At 41.0% G+C, this 17,111-nt stretch overlaps 1 protein-coding gene across 2 annotated transcripts in view; it reads right to left on the bottom strand.

Moving 5' to 3' along the window:
• Positions 1-17,111, bottom strand: part of tspan9a (tetraspanin 9a) — a 187,724-nt gene that overhangs the window by 137,432 nt on the left and 33,181 nt on the right. Inside the window, exons 2-3 of one of the 2 annotated variants that reach the window (XM_076885555.1) lie at positions 4,497-4,570; positions 2,620-2,685 (exon numbers count right to left, since the gene is read on the bottom strand). In XM_076885555.1, the coding sequence (XP_076741670.1) occupies positions 2,620-2,685; positions 4,497-4,499 (69 nt within the window). In that variant the 5' untranslated portion in view covers positions 4,500-4,570. The remainder of the gene's footprint in view (positions 1-2,619; positions 2,686-4,496; positions 4,571-17,111) is intronic. The other variant, XM_014410711.2, reaches the window with a different exon arrangement.

Raw genomic sequence — 17,111 nt, 5'->3', positions numbered from 1 at the left:
CGGAGCGATGGATTCCCATGGCTCTTTTGGGTGGATATATTAAGCAGTCTGGATAGATGAACCAGCCAAACAAAGTAAACAGGTTGGAGAAACAACCAGGAAATGGTGTATCTGTTTATGTGACAGGGTGGCTCTTTAACCTTTGTGACTGACATCTTAGTATAGAGGTTTACAGATTTGCTTAGCAAGTGATGGGTTGGACCTGAACCACACAGAGACACAAATCCATCTGGGGTTGTGTCAGGAAGAGCATCCAGTGTAAAACTTTGCCAAATCAAAACATGCCGGAGTCCTACTGACAAGGTAGGAGTCGACAATAGCTTTTATTTGGAACGGACACTGTGGCTTGAATAGTGACTGAAACCTTATGCTCTAGTGCCATTTACCTTTTTGGTAGAGCTCTACAAGTGGGGGGCGTGTGGTTTGAAAACAGAGTCCTGTTCTGATTTGAAAAGATCTGCAATTGGTCAACGTCTCCCGTGACAACGTACTTTAGCCATAATGGACTTTTGTTGTCTATACCAGCTTTAACGTGTATTACATATGTAAACATCATTATAACATCAGCACATAAACATTGAATCTTAATCTGACGTTAGCATTAGTTTGTGTATTTATGTCACTAAAATTGAATTGAAAAGTTTTTGGATTTTTTTTTCTTTTTGCAGTTTTTCTTTTTTTTTGCAAGCCTGTGATTAGTTTCCAGATCTGGCTGCACTCGAGCATAAATGACCAGAAAAATTAGAACTCACTCATCCTCGCTATTATTCTAATGGGCTTTAATACAGAATTGCAGGGAAAGCGTGAGAAAGTGAAAGTGAAGGCCGTGTAATATCAGCTGTCAGGTGAAAACTAAAGCATTTGCAGTTTTTCCCATTTATATTCGTGTTACAGAGTGGATCATTATATCACATTAACAGCGTGTTCTACAATATAACATGAAACACAAGCACACACATGCAAACAGTTGCACATACATAAAAAATAAATGAAGGCTTTCAGTGAGTTAAACGAAAACCTCATCCTTTCTGAGTATATACAGTGACTCTGCTCACGTACTCCATTCTTCTAAACAGAACCAATGTACACCGACCTATGCAAATAAACTGTGTCCAAGAGGGAGTCTGTATTTCCATCTTTCTATTGTGCATTGCATCACCGATCCTTACTATATAAATAAATATGAGAGACGTATAAATAATGCAGTCACAGATTTGACAGTCGGAGTAGCACCATCACCTCCACGCTCAACGTGTCTGCTAACTCCCACTCGCTCAACCTTGTTGTGATATATCGTCTTCCAGAGTCAATCAATAGCCAATTAAAGACACAAGGTCTCCGGTGGCCACGGGTGCATGTGGCGCTGTTTGACTATGGAGATAAATATGTAAATGGTTGACAGGCAGGATATCAAGTCAGTATGTTCCAATGAGAAGAACAGGGAGGCTAACAATAACACTCCTCACACAAACACACACATACACGTACAGCACTACTCCAGTGTGGTATCTAAGGTGCAAACCCACTAACACTCATAGGGAACCAAAGGACTAGATCCCCTCAGGATGGCAGGTTGTAAGATGTGCTGTGCTTATCCATTGATGCAACTTAATGAACTGCTAGCTGCAAGCTGCAGGGTACATCATTCAGTCTCTCTCTCACACACACACACACACACACACACACACACACACACACACACACACAGAGAGTCTTCTGTATATACAATACAATAATAATGGATGTTAGTTCCATGAAATATATACACATCCTCCTGGAAATGGAAACGCTTCCAGAAACAATCTGAGGACGTGGCAGAGTACAGAGCAGCATTACTCTAGAATAAAGCTGTCTCCCACTCAGTTACAAACATATGAACACATGTGATCAAAGACCCTGCTGAATGCAAAGCCAGGATGCTCAGACTTCTGCATAGCAGATGCACTGTCTGAGAAGAGCGTGATGTGCAACCCACAAAACCTTGACCCTTCAGTCCAAAACCTCCATGAACGATCTCCTGCTGTGGAACTTTACATGTCGATACTGGATCTCCTGAACACTCATCCCCTTGCATGAATAGCTCTGGAGCCTACTTCACTTTCTGCCCATCTCTGTGTCTCTCTGCATTCCTCCTTTTAAAGCTCTGCCACCACAGGCGCCGCCAAAGAGCCTGACAGTTCAGCCTTTCTTTGATCTCAAGGCACAGGTTATCTGTTGCCTGGCTAATTTTAGTTAGCCCCTTTAAGCTGGGATTCTCTTTGAAGCAAGGTGCAGGAGGGAGTTATCAGTGTGGCCCCTTCAGTTACACATAGATTCAACCTCACGACTTTCAGTTTCTACTGTAAGCTGGAAAAGATTATCAGCCTTGTTGTTGCATCTGGATTGCAATCAGCTCTGGGCATGGAGTTGATGACATTTAAGAAATGCAGATTTATGTGAGGTAAAAGCTTCAAAGTCTTTGTTTAATAAACAGAATATTACACAGGAGATGCTAAAGGAGGCGAGCTACTGAAACCACCTAGGAAATTAGAAGCTCTACATTTTATTTTGCTGCAAGTTTAACAGACTGTCGTAGGAGATGGAAGGTGGAGGTGCTACAGGTGAAAAAGGAAATCTTACCTTTCTGAGGAGGGTGAGAATTAGGAAAGGACACAGACTGTGCTGCTGGCTGGGCAGGTCAAATATCTGTAAAAAAAAAAAAAAGTGAGTCAGGTTTGTATTCCTTACCTCGTTTTTACTCAAGCCAATAAATTGAAATGTCCCATGCAAACAAACTCATTCAAATAATAAAACACATATTTAAGAAAAAAAGAAAAGGAATTAACTTTTCTTGCATCTGCCTAACCAGCCTGGAGTTGTTATTAAATCTGAAGAGGGTTGACAACACAACCTCAGGGAGCGTGTGTTTACAGCAGGCTACTCAGGAGCACACTCCAGTTGTTGCTCTGTGATTTTATAGAATAGCGGACCAGCTGGCCTAAGACTCACTTAAATGAGTGAGCCCTAGGCAGGTGACCTTGAAAGACCTGACAGAACACAGTTTCTCAATCTGAACCTCAAACTAAATGGGAGAAGCATGTCAAGGTGAGTGGACAAGTCTTAAAAGTAAATGTGCCTGCCCGTGTTATACGAACGCAACTACTGAATACACCTCTCAGCGCTATGTTTGTCTACCGCACTACTGAGATCAAACACAAAAAACACACACGCACACAAAGCTGAAAAGCCAAAGGAAGGTACACAGAATATCAAAGCGCTTGCACTCCAGTGTGAATGATGGTCCTCCGTGAGCACCTTCAGGTAAGAGGAGCAGCAGGCGTCTGCAAACTGATTTAGCGCATCAATCTCACACAAGAGGGGTCACTTTTCTTCCCACAGGATGACTTACGGGGGCACGGCTGCTATTTTCATTTCCATTTTTTTGAAGAATGGCAGCCAAAGTTTCCCTCTGTATGGTGTAAAAAGTACTGCATAAGCTCGATGAAGGACAATGACCCAGGCTATTGCCAATAGAACGTCTGTATGGCAATGCCGTGCTTTCTACAAACACACACAGACACAAATTGTAAGGATAGTTTGAGTTTTATCTCAGTCCACATAGACTTGGTTTGAAAGCTGCATGTTAAACATGTGGGTACTGTAGTCTGGAGATAAATTCATTCCTCAACAAGCATTATGCTGCAGCTTTTGAGTGGTTAGAAAGTTTGCACTAAGGAAATAAATACATGAAAAAAGCAATATGAGAAACAACATTAGCTTTAAGTAAGACGTAAGCAAAGACGTTCTCTATCTTCAGTTCTTTGGTGCGTGTACTTCTATTACTATTATATTATTATCATCACTTTTAATTCCATTTATTCTTGGAATAATTAAAAAAAAAAGTATCCAAAGTAGTTTTTGTGGCATGTCTGGTTTACAATATATTTGTGGGTACTGTTCATATACTGTTTGGCCATAGGGCTTGCAGCCTTTGTAACAAAGCCCTATTAATCAGACTTAAAATCCACATATTATTTTGGGGTTAGACATACTTGGAATGGAATCTACAATATATCGTTACGACAGTGCTTTTCTGAGCCTATTTTTTTATTTCAGCACATTTATTGAATTAAAGATTTCAAGCCAAGCACAAGACTGAATGGACTGCCTTCAGGGTTGTCAATTTCTGTTGAAAGATGCAATGTCAAAAGGCCCAAGGTCAGGCAGAGAGTGAAAAGCACTGTGAGGCTGAGTGGGAAGGCAGAACAGTAGAAAAAAACACAAAGAAGTCAAGTGGTGACAGAGGAATAAGCATAACGTTAATATGTTACTGCGGCATCAGGACGGAGAAAGGATAAGAAACCAGTCAGATAACAAAACTGGATGTGCATACTGCTGTGAAGAACAACCCAAAGAGCAATGCAGCTCACAAAAACAGACAGTTTTGTTCCTCCCATTAGTGAGTTGAATTAATTAGGGCTCCAGTGACGCAAATAACAAATATAATTATGTCCCACCATTACTCCTCATCATTATAAGCTTGTCTCCTTCCTCTTCCCGGGAGACTGCAGACAGCCAACTGGACAAGCAACTTTAAAGATCATCCATGGAAAAAAAACAAAGGAAAACAGGAAAGCTGTCAACATTCATTTAGTATAAAACTTGAAGAGCATTCCTACAGTGAGTCACGCTCAGGAGATAGATGCTGGTTTGTGGTCATCAGTGATCGTACAGCCAAGTTAGTTATGTTCCTATAGCTATAAACAGAGTGTCATTTGGCTTGAAATGTGATCAGTCACCCTGTGAGTTATATTTACCATCTGTGGCCCTTTACAGTGTTTGTGTACGTATGCAGCATGTGGAGCATGTGAATACAAGTCAATATGCAAGATGTGTATCCTTCCAGCAATTGCTAAGGAAGAAGATTAGCTTGTAAAACATGCAGTACATGACATACCGTATCACCACTGTGGACACAGATAGCCCTTTCATAGCATTTAGACAAAATTCCTCAAGATCAGACAAGGAACAAAAAGTGACCCTGGTATTCTAACAAACAGCTCTCTGTCTGCTGAGGCAGATCAAGAACGACACTTTAAGTTCAGGTTAGGTCCTGGGAGGACGATATTTGGCCTTGCAGTGAGGATCACAAACCCAAACAACATTGTTTTGAATTAAAAAAAAACACAGGAAGAGGTGTTGAAAAGCCACTGCTTTGCTGTGTGTGGTAATGGATAATCATTTGTCTCATGGGTCTCATGAGTCCCGCAGCTGTGGCGCATTCAGAACTCACACAGCTGTGACTGAGGGACCGTTGGCCAGCGCTGGCACAAATCAGCGAGTGAGCTGTGGATGGCTTTGCTCCCACTAAGGAAGACTAGTGCTTAAGTAATACAGCACTGGTGGACAAGTCTAAAGTTACACTCTGCGTAGAGGTATTTTTAAAAAACTATTTAAACAGTCACTAAACTGTAGTGTGAAGTGGTCTATTTCGGCTCTTTTGTGGGTAAAATTGTGCTTCAATGGATCGCGCCATCCTGCGTTTAACACCAAGTAAGGATTATGAAGAGCATGCAGCACAAAAATTGTCATCCATTTATTCTAAATGCATAAATTGAGACATTACAGCATTTAATCTCTGCTCCATGCGCATGTTCACTTTGGGACAGCAAAATCAAAATGACAAGATGCGGAAACTTGCACATCCGGGGAAGATGAAGGTATTGCTCCTTCATTTGCAGGCCTGACAGGCTATTGATTGTTCTTCAGCTAAGCCTTGAGGCTCACGTCTTACCATTGTCTCACCTCCCTGCATGATCCCCCAACATAAACACACACATTTCCCCCCTCTATAGGATGTGTGCCCCAAACAGCTGTCCTTCCATATCTCTCTCTTTAGCTCACTTGCCTTCCTCCATCATTCCCTCACTCTATTTTCTTCCTAGAAAAAGTTTCTCAGGCTGAACCCCGTCCATAATAAGTGCTGGTCTGGCATAATCCTCCTCTATAACACTGTAGAGAAAACTTTACTTTCCAAATCCTTGACAGCTGCTTCAGTAAGGTCGGACGCTCAGACTCTTTTTACAATGTGGTCTTGCCTCGGTTGTGCCTTTTCATGCCATTGGTCACAGCAGGATGGACCATGACACAACCACACAGGAATGCTGAAAAGAATCCAAAGTAAATCCCTTTCGATGCAATTGCAGCTTGAATATATGAAAAACCAGGGACAGCCGACAAAAGCACACTATTCTTTGGCTACTAAAGGATGCAAAACTCTAAAATGGAACACAAGAAGGGTGTTGGGCCGAAGCATACAGCCCAACGTTACTCTGCAGTTCTTGTTCTGTACTGAACAGTACATATTTCAATCATAAATCTGCATCGCTAAGGCTTAGAGGACTTATCACAGGGAACTGCTGTGCAATTCAACACATTGGGTGGCTCAGCCAAGTTCTGATTGCGGGTTGATGTATGTGAAAGTTAAGTCAGGGGGTGCAGTGGTAAAACTGTAGTCACTGGAGGGAAGCCAAAGTGTGTGGCACTGCTGAGTGATGAGATACACGCCTGGAGATTCCTGCAGAAGCTGAATTATAAGAGGCGGGATGGAATTCAACAGACAGCTTTAACCATGCAATTATTTTGTACAGTAACTAGTAGTGAAAAATGCTGTCAACACAGGTCTGCAGAGCACATCTTTACCTGAAAATGAAAGATACAGGAAAATAAGTTTAGCCTGCTTCTAGCTCTAATTAACTTGTTTCCATTTAGCTTGATGATAACATGTCAGATTTGTGTTTTGTTTTCACCTTTGAGGGGAGCAGGCGTCTCCTTCAATTGTTCATTACTTTACTCTGAGTCATCATTTATCAGCTGTTCTTTAATAGGCAATTTGAATGACAATGACCAGACCGCCGCTACACTTTCTTTCTATATTCATAATGATGCCGCGTTCAACACAGCACAACCCGTGCACACCACACACAAAGAGTATGCTCTCACAGGCAGGAAGAGCCTTAGAGGTCAGCTGTTTGCCAAGGTTCATGAAGTGCTGGTAAAGAAGAGTTATGACAGCTCGGCTCCATCCCATCAGCCACACTGTCAACTAACACAGCATCATTTATACGTAAAAGCCGCACAGTTGAACACACAGCAGCATGGGTGGGCAAATTACTGCCACAGCTACACCACTTCACCACTCACGCTTCAAAGAGATGACTGTAGAACGGGCCACAAATTGAGCTGATATGAAGTATGAGCTACTGCCAAACTTGCATAATATATCTGGTCAGCGTGATCTCTGTGTTTACGTTTGCATGCACACTCCTTCAAAAAGTCTGGGACTAAAAAGGACGGGGCCAAACGAGGTTGGATTACAATTCAATTAAACCTTTAAAAACGCTGTATTGTTTTACATTTCCCCCTAACAAAAAAGCACAAAAGCAAGAGATTTGCATGTGTACTCGAGTCAGCAAATATATATTTCACAGATATATTTATAAGGAATAAAAATTCCTTTCCTATTTTCCTAAAAGTTTCCTCGTATAAGACAAAACTACACTTTTTTTTTTTAAAAGTTTCCAACTGAAATGCAGTGCTTCATTGGAAAACATGACACGCAAAGCATTAACACCAGTTAGAAGAAGAGGGAAATACTGTAAGAAGACCCTTAGGCTTGCTGTGATTATCAATAGTTAGGTTCTTTTTGTAAGAAAAAACAAAACCAGTCTCCAAACATTAAGGCTGACCCATACACCCTGCAGCAAGGTTTTGCTTTATCATCAAGACAGCAAGAGCTACTTGTGTGCTCAGAGCTTCTGATTTTTCCTTTTTTTGATCCGTGGCCATGGAGGCAAACCAATTGATACATCTGCCCTGAAACAACACTCTCTTCTTAAACCTATAAAAACTATATTTCTGTTTGGACAGTGTCAGAGAATGTGTTGTTTTTGTTCCATTTTGTATAGGCTGCAGCTAAAAGCTGTCACTGTTTCACTTATCCTATTAATAAAGTTTACCATTGTGGCCCACTTAGGCCCAGCTCAAGAGTATGAAGACACATTTTTCTTCATTTATCAAGTAGTCAAAAAGTGAAGACACAAAGATAAACAAATAATGTGCATAATGTGTACCAGTCCTCTGGTAGAGGAGCTACATCCCCGTGTCAGACCTTATTCCTCACTGCAAAGCCTCCTTCAGCAATGCCCAACTCAGGCTATAACTCATTCTGTAGGCCACTTCTGTTCTCATTCGTCTATGTAGCAACCACTTTGGTAACTGCAAACCTTCATAGCAAGGATATACAAGAGCAATGTCATGGTTCTGGGTCAGTTTGACCCAGTATTTTGAGTTGTTATGTTTTGGTGCGTTTTTGCTTTTCTGATGATGATGATGACGACCACGACGACGAATCTATGTTTCAGTTATTCTTGTTCAGGGATTAGTTCTTAGGTTTTGTGTTCTCATGTTTATTGCAGGTTTAGTTCAGTGTCTAGTCTGTCTCTCACTGTCGTGTCTGCGTCTTTGTTTAGTGGCGTCTTGTTTCCCGTTTTACTCTGAAGGTTCATGTTCCTGTCTTATGTCAGTGTTTCTAGCTGTGTTCCCCTTCTGTCTCTAATTCCTTGATGACTTCCTCAGTGTAGTTCCTCAGCCCAGTGTGTCTTTGTGTCGCGTCGTCTGTTCGTGCACCCTGTTATTTCTAGCTGCACGTCAGGATTCTAGCTTGCAAGATTCGGTATTGGACATGTTCATAGTCACGTTCTCCAGTCATGTTTCCCTACACCTTCATGTGCCAGTACCGAGATCTTGTTCACAGTTTTTCATGTCGTGTTCATAGTCTGTCCACAGTACTTTGTCATAGTTCAGTCCTGGTCTTCGTTCATAGCCTTTAGTTACTCCCAGTTTAGGTTCTTAGTTTTGTCATTCCCATAGTTTGTGGTTTGTTATTTTGCCTTCTGTATCAGCCCTGATTAAAGGCTCGTTTTGAGCTTAGCAAAAGTTTTGCCTCCTGCGTCTGTGTCCGCACCTGGGTCCAACAAACACACTCTCCACACGGTCTGCCCTCGCAGACCACGACAAGCAGCTTGGCATTGTAGTATAGTTACATTGCTCCGCTGGACTCCTTCAACAGAGTTTCTGTACATCACAAGGAAAGTGGTCCATGGCAGGCAAAAGCCAGAAGTGTTAGCTCTTGTCACAGTCTGGCGAGGGCAGACTGTATGAATTGAGAAAAGGACCCAAAACGCAGACTCCAAGGAACAGGGAACAGAACTTGAAATGTTAACAAAAGGCGAGCCGTTTAATATGGCTGGTAGAAAAGGTACAAACAAAGGGCAAGGCAAACTGAAGCAAAATTAACACAAACCTAAACTGGGGGATCTAAACAAACAATAAGAAAAACCTAGACAAGAAACTTGGAAGCATGGCATGGGAAACATGGCGTGGACAACAGACGACCTGACAATCACACACTGAAAACAGAGGACTTAAATACACAGGAGGTGATTAGGGGAAGTGGAGACACATGAGGAAACAGCTGACTAGGATAAACATAATGATGCACAGGCAAGAGAAAACTAACCGCATGAGCACAGAACACAAGACCCCTTTTCAAAGTAAAACAGGAAACATGCAGACTTAGACACGACAACCAGAACTTGACAACGTAAGACACAGACATGAAACGCATGAAGAGCAGGGGAGATTTAACATGGTTGGAAACGGAGGGGGAAATAATAAGAACTAGAAACACTTAGGCATAATAATACAAACTTGATAACATAAGACACGCAGCATGAAACACGAAGGGTGAGGGGAAGCTTAAATACAGGGGAAGAAAACACAAGGAGTCTAATAACCAAATGAACTTAGATAACCTAATGAACAAAATAAACTCAAACTTAAAACGCTGGGTCAAAAGACCCAGGACCATGACAGCTCTGTTGTTCTTGGGTTATTTTCCAGGTTCTTCCGACTCCCTGTGGGGAGCACTAGAACTTTATAACTTCATCAACAGTTATTTTCCTCAATAAACAAATCTGAAAGCCATAAGTCCGCCACTCACAATGCCCCTAGAAAATCCTGCACCTGCTATAACCACGAGTCACCGACAAAGCATCATCTGTTGTGTCTTGGAGGCACCTTTGAAAAACTAAGCTGGTATCCCTGCACCTGTTTTTCACCAGAGTCAACAAGGAAATAAATCTGTTCTGTGATGACACCATTTCTCTCACTTTCACTGTCAGGCTCCAGAGTTCCTCAATGGCAGTAAGAAGAACCATAAAAAGAAGCCGAGACAGAGGGAGCCGAGCCATCTCGATCTCTGACTGGTTTTAAAAAAAAATCATAATGGTGTCTGCTGAGTGTGATGTCTGCGCTTCATACGGTTGTTCCCTTATGGCTCCTCCAGTTGAAGAAAATTCAGAGACAGCTGTGAATGTTCTTTATTCTGAATGTGTTATGAAACTGAATCTTGCACTCGAACCTCAAAATAAAAGATGCATGCTGATTAATTACAGTCAGTCCTGGCGTATGAAAATATTCTGTGTCTGCGGTTTCATCAGTTGGGAAGGAATGGTGGAATCTTCGATCGTTCCTTTGGCTGGAGCTGTCCACGGTTCTGAAAGTGTTAACGCTTGACAACCTGACACCAAGGTTGTAAATCACCTAACTAGGCACCGCCCATTCAGTTTGGCAGCTGCAAGCCGAGAGCCTCCTAACATGTTTCACAAAGACCTGAGTTTCATCAGAGAACAGTGTATATTCTGCACAGTGGATCTGAAGTCAATTTCCAGACTAGGTAAGGTGTGGTACAAAGTCATGAAGGCAGAAATGGCTCTGTTCCAAGGTTATTATCGTTAACGAAAACTAACGAAATAACGAAAACTAGAAGTGAAAAAACATTTTTGTTAACGGGAATGAAAACAAAAACAAAAAAAGGAAAACTAACTAAAACTGTAATGAGTGTTCACAAAACTAACTAAAATTAACTGAATTTATAGCAAAAATGTGTTTAGTTTCATTGATGTGTGCGTGTCCTACAATAGTCGAGGGTGAAAATGAAGTTTAGTTTCCAGATTTTTCTTGCTGTCTCATTATGCCAGCAGGTGGCAACACGTTAGTCTGGTGCCACATTTATAAGGAAAATGCATTTGCGGGGTGAGCAACAAAGTTGAACATGAAAAATAAATCTTCTCTGCCAATGAAAAAAAGCTTTTTTTTGCTATTAACTCTTCTTTTGAGCTTCTGGGAAACCCGGTGCTGACAATCAGGTGCCTGATTGGTGCCTGATTAGCACCATTTAGCAGTGAGTCCAGACTCTGACCCTTTGATCCATCTGCCGTAAGCAAAGTGTGAAGTAGACATAGAGAGTGTTATGCTGATTGCTTCATCGATAGCTTTGGTGGAAGTTGTTGTGGGGCGGGATCTCCTTCACTGGGAAAAACAAGGCTTGTCATCGCTGGAGGCAATCTCAACGCAGAGAGACAGAGATGAGATTCTGCAACAGTGGCAGTCCTGTATCTTCACAGTCTGTGAGCGAACTCTATCCTCCAAGATGACAACTGGCAGAAAAGATTTGGCAATGGGCAAAACCCACATATTCAACCCACTAACTAATTGACCAAAGTACAGTCTGTTCTTTTATGTCTTTATGTCTTATTAGGATTCACAACAACAGGCTGTATTTGGTTGTACGATTTGGTAGTACATTAGTGCATTAGCTCCTACTCCAACAGCAGCAGCTACTAGAGAATATAGGAGGTAGCGTTTATGAGAAAGAAACATGAAAAATGTGACTCATTGGAGGAACAACTCAGGTCATAAAACATAAAACAGAGGTCACTCTAAGAGCATGTGAAAAAAAGTCTTTCATATTGGACGTGTGTAAAGAGATAAACCCAACAGTGAGAGCTCTTAGAAGACTATGCCTATATTCTGGCCCCAACCTTACAGGAGAAACATATTAGGCGTGTCATTTGTATGGAGCCAGGTCTTCAGCGCATACTGTCTGAGTCTAGTGATTTAAGTCTGAAAACTGCAATGGTATTTTTTATAAAAACAACAACTTGTAAGAAAAATGTTTTGTTTTCAGGCAGTTTACATCCTACTTTTTCTTACTTTTTTGTGGTCTCAGCATCTGAGATTAGTTTATGTGTGGGAGTTAAACAGATGGACTCTGAGGAAGAATGCAGAACGCAAAAGGAATGCAAAATCAATAACACTGCAACACACAAAAGAGACACGAAAAGACTGACAGCAATTAAAAAACAGAAAAAAATATTATCAAACAAGTTTACTTTTTCATAAAATTATGTTAAACTTCATAAATTCCATTCTCTAGAGTCACTTGTGTGACTACATACAAGTTGTATGTGTCATATATACACACCATACGCTTATTCCATATGGATTATTGTCAGTCATTTTAATTATTTATTTTTTACAGGCTTGTGCTACAGAATGAATCCAGTACAGTAAGTAAATGTGACTGCTCATCATTAATTTAACACTCTTGTCTTTGTCTTTATCGCTTGCCAGGTCTTCAGTGTCAAATGCCAAATGCCTGCACAACGTTAGCTGGCGCAGCAGAGGATTTGCATTTACTTTCACATTTTTAACGCCAACTGTAAAGCACCCAACAGCTCATCGTATAAGGATTGTTGCATCCAGCCCTTACTTCACCAAGTGGATAACCAAATTTTAGTTCCATTTCCCCTAGCAGCTAAGCTTCCTAATGCCTGCTGTTATATTTTCACTACTCCAATTTATTCACTTAGATAAAGACATTCAGTTGGCCAAACCTGGAACCCAGCAAGCAATTCAATTCAGTTTTATTTACAGAGTGCCAAATCACAACAGCACTCGCCTCAAAGTGCTTTATATTGTATGGCAGATACCCTACAAGGATACAGATCCCAACAGTCAAATGACCCCTTTTGCAAGCACTTGGCAAGAGTGGGAAAGAAAAACTCCCTTTTAACAGTAAGAAAGCAGAAGAACCAGGCTCAGAGAGGGGCAGTCATCTGCTGTGACCAGCTGTGGTTGATGGGAGAGAGGCAGGACAAAAAACACTGGAAGGAAGCCAGAGATGAATAATAATGAATGTGGCACAGTATGCTAGTGCAATGTTCCTTTCTTAACTCATTCACTGCCAGCCATTTTCAAATCAGGTAACTCCCCACTGCCAGGGTTTTTGAGCATTTTTACTCATTTTTGAAGAGCCACAGAAAACTGTGTGTTATGATCATATAAACGCTGAACCTACCAAAATGAAGAACAGACTCTCTTCTTTCATCCAAAAAAAAAAAGCTTGTTTCTACCATTTTCCATTCTTTAGTAATCAGCTGTAGAAGAGAGGTGGGTTCCACCAAAAATGCCTGTTTTGACCAAAAAAAGGGAGAAAACGAGCTTTTTGTGAAAAATACATTTCAAGCAGAAAAGTGCCTTTGACACTAATATTTCTTGCTTTGTGACACCTCTAACATATAAAATAGGTTTTCACTTCTATAAAACAGAAATAACACTGAGAAAGGTTGTGTTTTATCAAAACAATTTATTTACAAATATATGAAAAAATAAAATTCACTGACAAGCTGCCCGAGGTTGTATTCTGGCCCCTCCCATTGAAAAACGTAATTGACGTCTATAGACGTCAATGGCAGTCAACGTAAGTTTTTCAATTGACGTCTATAGACGTCAATGGCAGTGAATGAGTTAATGTGGCTAAATACAGTTTCTTTCCAGGAAGTAGGGGTGGGCGATATAAACGATACACGATATAAACGATACACGATAGAAACGATATAAATTTGGCCAACGATAGAGATTTTGACTATATCGCTCTATCATGATAGCGCATGTTGATGTGTCATCAAGCGGCGCCTGTTTTGGTCCAAAGCATCGCGGTGGCTAAAACCATTATCATCTGCAAATTATGCCAGGCCACAGTCACAGCAAAGAGATGAAGCACTTTTGAAATATGGGGAAAGCCAAAAACTGCGCTTCCTCCACTTCCGTAACATTGATTCATTAATGTTGAATTCTCTCGCAGCTCCGTGTATAGCATCCTGCTATGCGATTGCATTTGTCCCTGACCACCAGAATCCCTCACGTTAACTTTTATCGAGTGGAAAAAAAGTTGGCGTTCATCCTCCAGCTTCACTGTGCTAATGTTATGCTAACATAGCTGTGTCGCTAGCAATCACGTAGCACAACATTATATACCAGCTAGCCCAACTTCAGTAACCCTGCAAACACCACTGCTGTTTAGTTTTCTGTCTTCATTTATGTTGGAAGTGGTAGCAGAGCTGTACGTTTGAATTAGTTTCAAAAATCTCTCAGTCAGAACATGGTATGAAATGTTTAGGTGTAAACTAGCGAGCTAACTTCCTGCTAACTTCTAACTCCGTTAAATTTAATAAATTCTGTTTTCATGGATGCCTGGATGTTAAACTTAATTTTTACACCCAATAAAGCAGCAAGCTGATGATTTAATTAAAGATGAAAGAATTTAGACCGTTTTTAACTCTTAGTGTTCGTTTGACTTTGGGACCTGAAGCTGACGGAGTTTTGGACCCAGATTACTCCGCGAAGCTCCTCACTACGGCAGCCGTAATGCTCTGACATCCATCAAGCAGTGCAGCTTACCAAAGTTGTACTAAAACATTTTTTAACAGATTTCTGCACGCAGAAATCGGTTCGAGGTCAGTAAGCACAACCAGAATTCAGGCACACTCTCGATTTTTGGGAAAATTAAAGGATTTTAAGTGTGCCTTATAGTGTGGAAAATACGTTATACAGAAGAAAAGAATATATCGTGATATATATCGTTACCGCACATGCTTCAAATTATATCGCGAAATGAATTTTAGGCCATATCGCCCAGCCCTACCAGGAAGTATTATTGATCATAACCAATTACATGTGAAGACTAACTATTTAACCTTTTCCCAATATCATGGTCAAAAAATATCATCTTTTAGTCCCACACCACTGTTTCCTGAATCCCTTGCTGAGTGTGACTTCAGTGCACGAGAGAAGGTTTAGAGTCTCAGCGTCTGTCACCTCAGCCATCATATAACACCAGTTGTTGTGTACAACCATCACAAGAGGTTTGAACTGGATTCACATTTGTTGTCTCTTGTGCTCGTATCAGTACTTACATGCCTAGGTTTTTCAAATGGATACGCTTTGCCTATGCTCACCATCGAAGCCATGCCAACTTGGCCGAGCAGACTCTAGCTGTTGATCCTCAGTCCTCGTCCTAAAGGAATTTCCTTCCTGATCCAGCATGCAATCAGAGGCATCTGTGATGGTCACAATGCCAGTGTTCTTTTTACTTATCTACCCTAAAATGCTCACAGATATGCTACAGCATCTGTTGAGACACACTCATGCCAGGGAGAGTTGCAGCTGTGCGTCTGACAAAACAGACATTTTGGAAGCGCTGTGCACAAAGGGGTTGAAGAGTGAGAAAGCGATACCGTTGTGATCACCACTGACAAAGGGATATCATCATCAGTTGTTATGCTAACCTGAAGATTTTAAATGCTGTCTGACATTAAAAAAAAAAAAAAAAAAAATCAGAAAAAAATGAAACTTTCAAAGAAGAAATTCATTTAATGCATAAAGAGTTTTGATGTTCAAGCAAAAGACAGAGCATCTTGTACATCCTCTGCTGAACACACAGAGCCCGAAAAGCTCATTTTTCTTGACAGGGTGACAGAATACGTGAAAAATAGATAAACAGATGCTAAAAGAACAGCAAGATATGCACCAGTTTGACACAAGATGTAGTATTAGCAGCTCATAGCCTTCATGCTAATTTTCAGAGTCAGTCTGCTCTGAGTAATGCCATACTGGATTTATAGCTGATAAAACCTCTATTATTTCATTTCTCTTCCAGAGTTTTAAATTACGCTAATAGACCAGCCGGTGGCATGGTCTTACAGAATTAAAGCATGGGCCGAATGAACGAGGAGGAGGGGGGTACGACAAGTGCAGACAGGGAACGCTGAACAGCAGATGAAATATGTGCTTAGAAAACATAATTAGCAAACATGGCTGTCATATACTCCTATCCTACTGCAGTGCAGAGGACAAAGCACTACTACAGACTGCTAAACGCAGATAGAGCAGACTAAAGCAATCCTACAGTGTCTCCCCCTCATGCTCTATCCACGTTCAGAGGCGATTATGTGCGCAGAGTAGCTATAAAAGGAACTTTAATACAGTTTTTCAGTAGCACTATATAAGGCATTGGCTACGTTGAGAGGATAAGACAACTTACACTGATCACTAATTTTCCTATATTGCTTTATTCCACAAAGTGGAATAAAGTGCAGTTAGAAAGATGAAAGACTTGTATTCCAAATAAAAGCCAGCAGTGTCTGTAACAATGATCACATTGACCCATTTATATGAAACCTATTCAGGCAGAACAGATACAAATGTAGCATGTATTCACTTATCCTATAGCACTAACACCTTGACCCTTACATCTGTAATATCTATAAGCTTCCATTTTTAATACATCCACCTCAATGCCTGTATTAACTGACTCTATAGTAGCAGCACTTATTAATAAAAGCAGCATTTTAATGCAGCTGGAAAAGTCTAAACAATCTGAAATCTCTGCACAGTATCAGTAAACTGTTTTTTTAGGCAATGCAATACTGAACATAACAAACATAACAAAGTCTGTCCCCTTATTCAAGGAAAGAAAAACATGTACGCACTTCCATGATAAGTGCAGTTACGCTGTACAACAACACCGTTGAATGTTTATATCTGTCCCCTTCAGCTAGTTGGATCTCCACAAATCCAAACTGGTCGTTCCCAGCTGAGGCAGGAGCGTGACGCCCGCGCTTGCCTTCCCCTCTCTCGCTTTAAGTCATACTTAGCAGGAAAGGAAATGCTGCCAACCCCAGGTGTCAAGCATCCACTCCGCACTGTGTCAGCAGACTCAGGAGAATGTGAAGATGAAGTGCAAGCAGACAAGAGTGAAGGATTTAAGAGATGGGATTTAGGACTCTTAAAAATGTATGTGAGAATAGCACAAACAAGGAAGTAGGGCTGACAGTGGACTCAAAAACAGGGAGTAAAGGGAGAGTAGTGTTTGTAAAAGAAAAAGC

Source organism: Maylandia zebra, linkage group LG7 (genome assembly GCF_041146795.1).
Source record: "Maylandia zebra isolate NMK-2024a linkage group LG7, Mzebra_GT3a, whole genome shotgun sequence".
Lineage (NCBI taxonomy): Eukaryota > Metazoa > Chordata > Actinopteri > Cichliformes > Cichlidae > Maylandia > Maylandia zebra.
This window is presented reverse-complemented; position numbering and strand designations above follow the sequence as displayed.